The sequence below is a fragment of the Hevea brasiliensis genome, chromosome 7 (genome assembly GCF_030052815.1).
Source record: "Hevea brasiliensis isolate MT/VB/25A 57/8 chromosome 7, ASM3005281v1, whole genome shotgun sequence".
In the NCBI taxonomy this organism is placed as follows: Eukaryota; Viridiplantae; Streptophyta; class Magnoliopsida; order Malpighiales; family Euphorbiaceae; genus Hevea; species Hevea brasiliensis.
In genome coordinates, this window is record NC_079499.1 from 99,027,185 (window position 1) to 99,037,514 (window position 10,330).

Here is a 10,330-nt window from a genome sequence, read left to right on the forward strand (position 1 = left end):
TCAGCAAAAAATTTCTCCATCATGCTTTCCAAGGTTGGCTTCGGCTCATGAGGTGGAAGGAATTGTTGTGCTCTTGCTTGATATCCAGGTTGTGGCTGCCTTGTGGGCTGAAATTGAGGCTGAAATTGAGGCCTATTCTGCTGCACATACTGCTGGTTATGAGCATAATTTGAGCTTTGACCTTGTTGAGCAAAAGTTGCTTGGGGTCTCCATGTTGAGTTGTTCACATTAGAGTAAGAATTTCCCATAGGTTTCTGTTGATGACCTCCTGCATAAGCAGCTTGTTCTTGCAAATAATCATCACCATAAGAAGAGTAATCAACTCCACAACTTTGAGTTCCATCTGTGAAGGCAACTTGTTGCATAGTTGTAGGAGTTGAGGTTGTTGCCTTTGTGCAAAAATCACTAAGAAGCTGAGTCAACTGATCAAATCTTGCATTCATGTAGCTAACTGAGTCAAGTTCATAAATCCCGGCTTTCTTTGGCTCAAGTGCTCTAGGATTTCCCCACAAATGGGTGTTATGAGCAATCTTCTCTAATAGATCATAGCATTCTTCACTTGTCATTCTCATGAAATCTCCTCCTGCTTGTGAATCAATTGTGTTTCTTATGGCTGGAGTAACTCTGGTGTAGAAATTCTGAACAATCATCCATTTGGGTATTTCATGATGAGGACATTGCCTTTCAAGCTCCTTAAATCTCATCCAAGATTCATACAAAGTTTCATCATCCCTTGGCTTAAAGGCTACCATCAAATTCCTCAAATGAGTGGTCTTCCCAGGTGGGAAAAACTGAGATAGAAAAGCTTGAGATAGCTGCTCCCAAGTAGCTATAGTAGCTTGTGGAAGTGAGTCATACCACTCCAATGTTGAATTCCAAAGAGAGAATGGAAATAAGATGAGCCGAATCACTTCATCTGAAACTCCAGGCTGCCTTTGTGTACCACATATCATCAAAAATTTCTTCAAATGAGAATGAGGATTTTCAAGTGGAATACCTCCAAATTGTGAATTCTGAACCATTTGAATAAGACCAGTCTTCAACTCAAATTGATTAGCTCCAATGATAGGTCTGTTATCTCTTACATCTGCACATCTAGGAAAAGCATAATCCAACATGGATCTTCTTTGAGGATCATTTTGATTAACAACTACATTTTGCCCGTTTTGTTCATTTCCTCTATTATCTCCACCAATAGCTCTATTTTGATTCTCCATATTTTCAATTGTCTCCTCTTGCTCAAATCTTTGTTATTCTTCTTTTTCTGCTTCTTTTCTTCTCTTGTATTCCTTTTTGTTGGCTCGACAGAATTTTTCAATTTCTGGGTTGAACAACAATTCAGTGTCACTTGTGCTTTTCGATCGTCTCATAAACAAGAAAAGTACCTGAAAAACACAAGGAACAATAGTGAAAATAAAAGAAAATAAAAATTCTAATTAGCTTAAAATAATTAAAATCCAACTTAAAAACAAACAATTCCCCGGCAACGGCGCCAAAAACTTGGTACTGTTGTCCGCAAGTGCACGGGTCACAGTAGTATAGTTTTAAAAAAATGATATCGATCCCACAGGGAATTGTGCTTAAATTGGAAATAAAAGTATAAGCTAATTAGAGTGACAAAATTTAAAGATATTAAAAATGAAATTTGAAATTAAAATTGGTATTTGAGGAATTTAAACTAAATCAAACAATTAATTAAACTAGATTACCAAAATTCAAATTGAAATTGCTATTTATGAGATTTGAAGGATTTAAATCTAAATTCAATGAAAATTAAAGTGATTCTAGAGATTGGATTTTTCAATATTGTTTGCATGTGGTTTATCCCTAATTTAGCCAAACACATGAGAATTGCAATTTTGAGGGAAATCAATTCTTAAATATTTGAAACCTTTTTCAAGCATTTCAAAGTTGGTTTTCATTAAATCAAACCCTGTTTTCACGGTATTTCAAACCTAACAAAAACCCATTTAAAGCTCTAATTGATTTTTGGAAAGTTCCCCTTAATCCTCTTAGCTTATCTCTAACACCAAAAAAATAAAGTTTATTGCAAGATTATCTATCCCTAATATTCACTTTTCAGTCCATCTATTAAGGATTAAAGCTTAACTTAATGAGGGCCCATTCATCAAGCAAGGCAACAAGCTCACAAGCAATAAATCAAAATGTAACAAATCCCATTTAAATGGCTAAATCAGTTCAAAACCACAATACAAATCAATATTTACAAACCCATCTCTAGAATCTCAATCAACTACTCACTATTCATAGTTTTAAGACAAACCCAAATGTATAAATGAAGAAATAATGGAAATGTAAGCTAAAGGGTAGAAAAACCCAGAAAATTGCGTAGGATGCATTTGCAGAAAAGTGCAGAAACGTGATCCTTGCTGCTGCTAGAAAAATGCAGAACGTGCTCCCTCCTTCTCTCTTTCTAATCTTGCCAAAAATGCCTCCCTTGCTCTCTATGGAAAGAAAATGATAAAATGAGATTTTATATAGGTGAGGGGACTGCCCTAGAATGGGTAAAAGGGGGAAGGTTCCAGAGAAAGTGAGCTAAAAAGCTGGAGTAACGGAAATGCCACGTCAACCATTTCCAGTAAAAATGACATAAGCCGGGTCAGTTGTGTCGTTGGTTGTGTCGCGGGTTGTGTAGCTCTCGGCGTGAATATCTGACGATCGACACAACTTGCGACATAAGCTAATTCGGTTGTGCTGCAGGTTGTGTTGCTCTCGGCCATTTTTTACTCAACTTCAAAAATTTTTGCAATTCGACTTTAATCTCCTCCAAATGGCTACTCTGATCAAAATACATCAAATTTCTCCAAATTTACCCTACAAAACAAATAAATTCCAAAAATTAAACTAAGAAGTGAAATTTTGTAAAATTGACTAAATATATACTAATATCTATAATAATAGCTATGAACAAGGGTAAATTATGTGCAAAAATTACACCTAAATGATGATATAAAATGCATGTATCAATGAGATGGTGACACATGGCATTACACATAAGCTTGCCAAATGTCTTTTAATCATGTAAGATGATTAAAATTAAGATTAAATATAGGTTTGACACTTGGCACAATGTGATTGGGTCACTTAAACCTAGAGCTAATCAAAGGGTGACATGTGGCAAGGGTTTAATGTGTTAACCTAGCTATATAAGTGTTGTTATGAATTAAAAATAAGACAACCAGTAGCCACACTCCTTTGTCACGCCATTTTGAAGCTCTCCCTCTCTTCCTCTTCATCTCTCATCAATTCAAAGAGATTAGCCATCAATCTCTTGAATTAAAAATACTAGAAATTATTTCTAGTGTCCTGTTTACATCTTTAATCTCTTAAAAGGCGGAACTTGAATTTCTAATTAATAGAAAAAGCTTTAGAAGCTGTTCAAGGGCTGCCATAGGTGTTCTTAGTGTGGACAAGCTAGAGGGACAACATTTGGTGTCCTGAAGACGAATCTCAAAGGCGCAAATACACTGGAGTGTACCAAGAGGTTAGTGTGTTTGTTCTTGATTTAATCTAGAGTTCTAAAATTAATCTGATTAATTTTAAAATCTTAAATGGAAAATACAGATCTAAAAACATATTAAAAGAGTTTTAATATGTTGTTTATCATTGAAATCAAATAGATAAAAATAAATCTTGCATGATGCATGTGACCCTAAGTGAAAATTTTTGAATTCAATGGCATAAACTTGTGTTTTTCACGCTTCCGCTCCTTCACTTACAACCATCAAGTGATCACCATCAGCCATAAATTCATACTTATTCCTAAAAAAAGCAGTCCACATAGAATCTAAGGATTGTTGAAAACGCCATAACAATTTAAATAGGAGTACCTAGTTATGCAGCAGGATATTCGACAGCCCAAACCACCCTTATACTTAGGTTGTATTAAGAACTCCATTTAACTAAATGAATCTTCCTCAAAGTAGAACCTCCAAACCATAAAAAGCTCCAAATGATGCCCTCAATCCGCTTAGCCACATTGCCCAAAATTTTAAAGACTATAAATAATAAATGGGCATACTACACAAATAAGACTCATAAGTGCTAATCGACCAGCCATGATAAAACCTTCCCTTTCCAGAACGCTAGTCGCTTTTCTATCTTCTAAATCACTGGGAACTACACAAATGATTTTCTAGCACCCACACCCAAAGGAAACCCCAAATACCTTATAGGAAGCATACCAACATTGCATCCCATAACTCCAACTACCAATCGAACTTGACTTTCTTCTACATTAACACCCACCAAAATAGTTTTGTGAAAATTTACTGTCAAACTAGCCAAAACATAAAAGCACCACAAAATTCTAGATATAACTTGTAAAAATTCAACATTTAGTGGACAATTTCGTATCGTCTGCGAATTGTAGTTGCAAAACACAAACCAAATAGACCACACTTTAACACCTTCCAACAGTCCTAACTCAGAAGCTTATTCAACCAACAGTGACAGCTGTTCTACTGCTAACATGAAAAGAAAAAAGGAGAGCAGGTCTCCCTGCCTAACCCCATTCTTCATCCAAAACTCCTCACATGATTATGCTTGATTTCTACTTTAAAAAAAATTTTAAGTTAAAAATAATTAAATTCTAAAAGAAATTAATTGAATTAAATTTTTACATAATTCTAGTTTCCAAACAAGGGGTATCTGAACAAACTTATGGGGGAACTCTTTTGTTTTGATGTAACAAATTGCTACAAACTTAAACAATCAATCCTCTCTTACAGCTCTTATATATATGTGTGTGTGTGTGTGTGTGTGTGGTTTTGGAATTATGGACCTAAAGCTCCATAATCATGCTTTGTTCTTTAAATGGAGGAAAAAAAAAACTTACCTAGATTCAGTTTAGGTAAAAGGCTTGTTTAAGTCCTTAAAATTTTTCTCAATAGTCACCTAACTCTTTAAAGTTTTCAAATCCAAATAAGCCTTTTAAATAAAAAAAAAGTGAAATAAGTTTTTCAAATTTTAAAAATAGATCACAATGAGTTCTTTTACTATTTAGGAGAAATAAGTCCGTTAACTTTTAAAAATAGATAAAAATAAAAGACAGGATTATAACTTGCCTCCAATTCAAATCTAACCAAGATTGTGCTTGAAGACTTTTGGTGCATAGGTTCCTAATTAGCTATTTTGTGTATCTGACCTATAACTTCCTGGTGGATATCTGCTATGTTATCCTAGAGCATATTGATAAGTTATTTTTTATCAAATGATTTAATAAGTTTCTTTATGGAAATTATGACGAAGATAATGAACCCATAGAGAAGTTTCTTAAACCATTTGCAAAAAAACAACTTATCTAGCTACTTCAATATGCAACAGATACCTACTGAGATGTTACAAATCAGATATGGAGGATTACTGATGAGAGCCCCGTGCCCCAGGAAAAACTTTGTACATAGTCTTTGGCTGGATTTATATTAAAGGTACATTATTGTCCAGTATCTTTTGATTTATTTTTAAAAATTAAAATGTTTATTTGATATATTTTTAAAATTTGAAGAGCTTATTTGTCTATTAAGACTTTATTTGATCTACTTTTAAAATTTGAAGGATTTGTTAGATCTTTTTTAAAATTTAAATGGCTTGTTTGGATCTCAAAAAAATTTAAGGGCCTATATGACGATTGACTCTTATTTTAAGGGCCAAAATAGAGCTTTTATCTTTAATTTATTATGATCCAAAATATAAACACGTGAGTGTTATTTTATATGTGAGTTTTACCATATATATTGTGTATTGAGTTGACGATGAATTGGATTTAAAGAAAAATTTTCGGTGGATTAATGACGCGATTAACCATGCTTATTCTCTAATTGGTGTGACTTTCATTCATACTTAGAAAGAAACAAACCATTTTGCTGATCAATTAGCTAAAGGCGGCAGTTTGCATCAAAAGAATTTTATTGCTTTCCTTTAATTATTGCGATTAGTGCTTATAGTTTTAATGTCGGTCAGGTTCTTTTTTGGCGTTGTTGGACATGATTTTGTTTCTATTTTGATGGCTGAATTGTTTTGAAACGATGGTTTGCTTTGTTTTTTTTATGGAGAAATTATATAATAAAGCAGTGATTTCATATATGATTTCCTATATGAAATAACAATTCAATAGTGAATATATATGCATACAAGTGTAGGTTTTAAAGAGGTAACATGTATATATGTTGGTATATCTCAAAATTTATAATCATTTTATAGTTTTTTTTTTAAATAACCATATATTTGCTTATATGTCTAGTTATTATTTATTTACCATTTCATATCAGATGCTAATAGTGATACTATATAATTTCTCTTTGCTATAAGAATTTCTCCCTTTTTTTTTTTTTTTTTCCTTTCCTTCTATTTTTAATAAGATTCATTGCATATATATATATAATCCAATGGAATGGACATGAAGGACCCAACAAGATATTAATTCTTTTTGTGGTTCGATTATTGTCAAGAAATATGAGTCTCAAAAAATATATGATATCACAATTTTACAATAATATATCAAAAAAAAAAAAAAAAAAAAAAAAATATATATATATATATATATATATATATATATATATATATATATATATATATATATATATATATATTTCAAGGCTTTGGTAGGATATTCAATCTTTTTTCACATTGAATGATCCTTTCTCCTCCCTCATTAGGGTCAATATTGGCTTCTATTATGGGAAATTAAAATACAGAGAAACCTTTCTTAATTAACAGAGGAAGGAATTGCTTTCAAGTGAGGGGCTCTGTTAAAGGAGAAAAGGAAGTGAGCAAATAAACAGTGACGCGTAAGCAAGGAGAGGTAAGATTATAAAATGTTACTAAATAATAAAATATTAATCTTAAATTTCTTATTAATATATTTTATTTTTTTTTTTATCAAAGATAAATACACATAAATACAGGCTTAGAAAAGGATATACTCCTTGACAAAATCATAACAATTTTACTTAATTTATTCACTTTTAAGAGATCACAGTTATTATAATCATATTTTATATTTAATTATTATGATTTTTATGGGTTTAAGTGTTTAATAAATTAAAAAAATTTTAAATTTTAATAAATTAATGTCAAATAATTGGGAGTAAAATATATATTTATTTTGATTTTTGTCTAGACTTCTTTATTATAAACTCAATTATAATGATTCTAGATGTAAATAAGGAAACAAAGAACTTAAATAAAAGTAAATTTTTAATTTCCTTCTCATGCCTTGGACTTCAGAAGTACTCTTGTGGCACATTAATTTCTATCCAGTTGTTTTAATAATATGTTCAATATGTAGTTGTGAATCTATCTGTTCTGCCAGATCAGTTTCAGATCATCTAATTTCATGTCTTCACTCTCTCTCTCTCTCTCTCTCTCTCTCTCTCTCTCTCTCTCTATGTATATATAGATACCGACCTTGTGAGATCAGCTAAGCTAGCTAGCTCTTTATTTCCCTTTTTCACCTTTAGCGTTATTTATTCCACCAGATCTAACATCTAAACCCAGCTGCTTATATACATATTTTTCCATTGTCCCCAAAATCTCTCTTGATGAATATCACAGGACCCCATCAACAACATCCACTCCCACATCTCTCTACCCCATGCATGAAACCATTCAATTGAGTATCTTTGCCTCTGCAAAAAGAAACTGAACAACCCCCCACACCCCCTCTCTCTTTCTCTCTCTGTCTCCATGATGTCCCCGAATACTCTTCAGGGAAAGCAAGCCACCAAAGAAGAGAACCAAAGCTCCGGTAACCGGAAAACTGCATCAACAAGGCCACAAGAGCAGGCGATGAAGTGTCCAAGATGCGACTCGCCCAACACAAAATTCTGCTACTACAACAATTATAGTCTAACACAGCCCAGGCATTTTTGCAAGACTTGTAGAAGGTACTGGACTAAAGGAGGAGCCCTACGCAACGTTCCCATCGGCGGTGGCTGCAGGAAAAACAAGAAGATGAAATCATCTTCTAGGCTTTCTGGTGATTCCAAGGACTCCAGCGGATCCTCAGAGATCGGTGGATTTAAGTTCTTTCATGGTCTTTCTCCAGCCATGGATTTTAATCTAGGTGGCTTATCATTTCCTAGGCTAAACCCTTCTCCAGGTGGCCTATATAATCAGTTCTCTTCATTTGGGGATATTTCTGCCACCTCTACAGGTGCTGTTAGTGTTACCAGTCCTTGTTTCAGCCTTGATCCATCTGGGAGCTCCACTGGTTCATTGATGGGATTCAATTATCCACTTTCTTCAGTTGCAGCTGGGTTTAGCGGTGCAATTCACCAGGATGTGGGTGGTAGTTCGATGAGTGTTCACACTAGTCTTGCATCTTCAATTGAGTCTTTGAGTTCTATAAACCAAGATTTGCACTGGAAATTGCAGCAGCAAAGATTGGTTATGCTTTTTGGAGGAGAAGATCAGAAAGATAGCATTGTTTCTTCAGTTCCTATCGAAAGCCAGGCACAGAAGCCTCAACCCATTTTGTTTCAAAATCTTGAAATTTCAAAACCTGAAACAAGTGGTGTTGGTAATTCAAGAAGAGAAGGTGGAAGTGGGGGTGATACAGCGACGGAGTGGTTCTTTGGGAATTCTTTCGGGCAAGTGATTCCAACCCCAGCCAATAGTAACAACAATTGCAACGATAACACAGCAGCTGCCAACTGGAATGGGGGTCAAGTGTGGGGTGATTTGCATCAATATAACGGTTTGCCCTAGACCCGAAGCATCATCATGAGGTAGACCCTTAATGAAAAGGGAAAAATTATATAGAAATGAAAATATTATCTAAACCCATTTTAGGTACATGTTTCTTCTTAATTGCTTTTGTTGGGCGCAGATCAACTTGTAAAAGTTGGGAAAAAGGAGAAAGTAATTTTTTGTTTTTGTATTATGTTTTAGTAAGACGTTAAACAATTAAATAGCATTTTAGTTCTTGTTCTTATTGTTGTTGGTTCTGATGACGATTCTCTATAGTCCATTATTATTATTATTATTTATAAATTTAAGTTGCATACTACGATAAAGATGCAGGACTATTACTGTTTACGGTAGCAATAAAAGGCTAGCAAGCCAGTTCCAGACGAAAATGAAAAGAAGTGGGAAATATTAGCTTTGTCTCTATACATCTCTCTCTGAATCAAGGAAGATATGGATTGTTTATACATGATTTGGATGATATGGGAGATGGAGATATTGCTTTTCTCTAATTTTTTTTTCTTCAAGTGTTTGATTCTCTCAACCTTCTCAATGGCTTTGGGATCTGTGAAGGATTTTGGACTCTAATTAAATGGGACTTAACACCACATATCCTTGATTTGTTTTATGTTGAGTCATTGTCCAGAACTCTCACTGTCACAGCGTGTGTTAGGGTATCTCTTTCTATATTATCTCAGGGAACTGAGTCTCAGGCTCCTCAGCTACTGAAAAAACAATTTCAATCTGTGAAACACCATAGTATCAGTAACTGGGTAACGTCTTCTCTGCTCTGCTTAGCCCCTCCCTAGGCCTGTAATGTTAAGCCCGAGTCTGCTCTCTCTCTCTCTCTCTCTCTCTCTCTCTCTCTCTCTATGAGTGGCTCTTCGTAATAATTAGTTGCAGTGTAGTGTGATTTGGTGGTGTCTGAAAAAGTGGTGGTTTGAAAGTGTATTGAATGAAAGACTGTCAACATTTGACTGTATGAGAGGGAGAGAGAGAGAGAGAGGTGGCATCTAAAGCTTAGGGTTCGTTCTTTTGCATAGCAAAAATGTTTTGTTTAGCTTTTTAGGGTCTTGGGTAGTGAGCCCTCACTCCCTGCTAATTGCTACTACTGAGCATCCCATTGTGATTCTGTTTGTGACTAATGAAGAGAGCTTTTCTTTTTGTTTCTTTGATTGCCTTTGCCATCTTTATTCTCCTATTGCTTTCCTTCACTACCATTTCTGTGTGTCAAAAAAAAAAAGGCCCCACTTTCTTGAAACAAAAGAAGAGATTAGGTTCCCTTTTGTAATTAATTCCCCGATTACATATTAATTAATGTGGCTTAATTTATCATACTTTTTTTTTTGAAAATGGTCTTAATTTATCTTACATGTGCCTGCAAATCCTTGTTTCAATTATTATGTACACTTGCAATTAAGTGGCTAAAGTTTTTCCCAAGAAAGAGAAAATAGGTCTCCTTCTTTTAGCTTTTGCTCCTCTCTGGCCTCTGCTCTTAAAAGAAGCGCATGTATACGTACTGTGTTCTTCGATCCCTCTCTGTCCTTATTAACTTTTCTTTTTGCCAAGATCGCCATAGCAACTACATCTTTTGCTGGGATGTCTTCCATGACCATGTATG

The 10,330-nt window shown here is 34.2% G+C and overlaps 1 protein-coding gene and 1 non-coding gene across 2 annotated transcripts; both read left to right on the forward strand.

The window, feature by feature from the left end:
- The first annotated feature begins 660 nt into the window (after positions 1-660).
- Positions 661-767, forward strand: LOC131181880 (small nucleolar RNA R71). Its single transcript, XR_009150355.1, has one exon. It is a non-coding gene; the product is annotated as a small nucleolar RNA R71 (small nucleolar RNA).
- Positions 768-7,391: 6,624 nt separating this feature from the next.
- On the forward strand, positions 7,392-8,954 carry LOC110664409 (dof zinc finger protein DOF5.7). Its single transcript, XM_021824083.2, has one exon. The coding sequence runs from the start codon at positions 7,708-7,710 to the stop codon at positions 8,728-8,730; it is 1,023 nt and encodes a 340-aa protein (XP_021679775.2). The 5' UTR covers positions 7,392-7,707; the 3' UTR covers positions 8,731-8,954.
- The last annotated feature ends 1,376 nt before the right edge of the window (positions 8,955-10,330 follow it).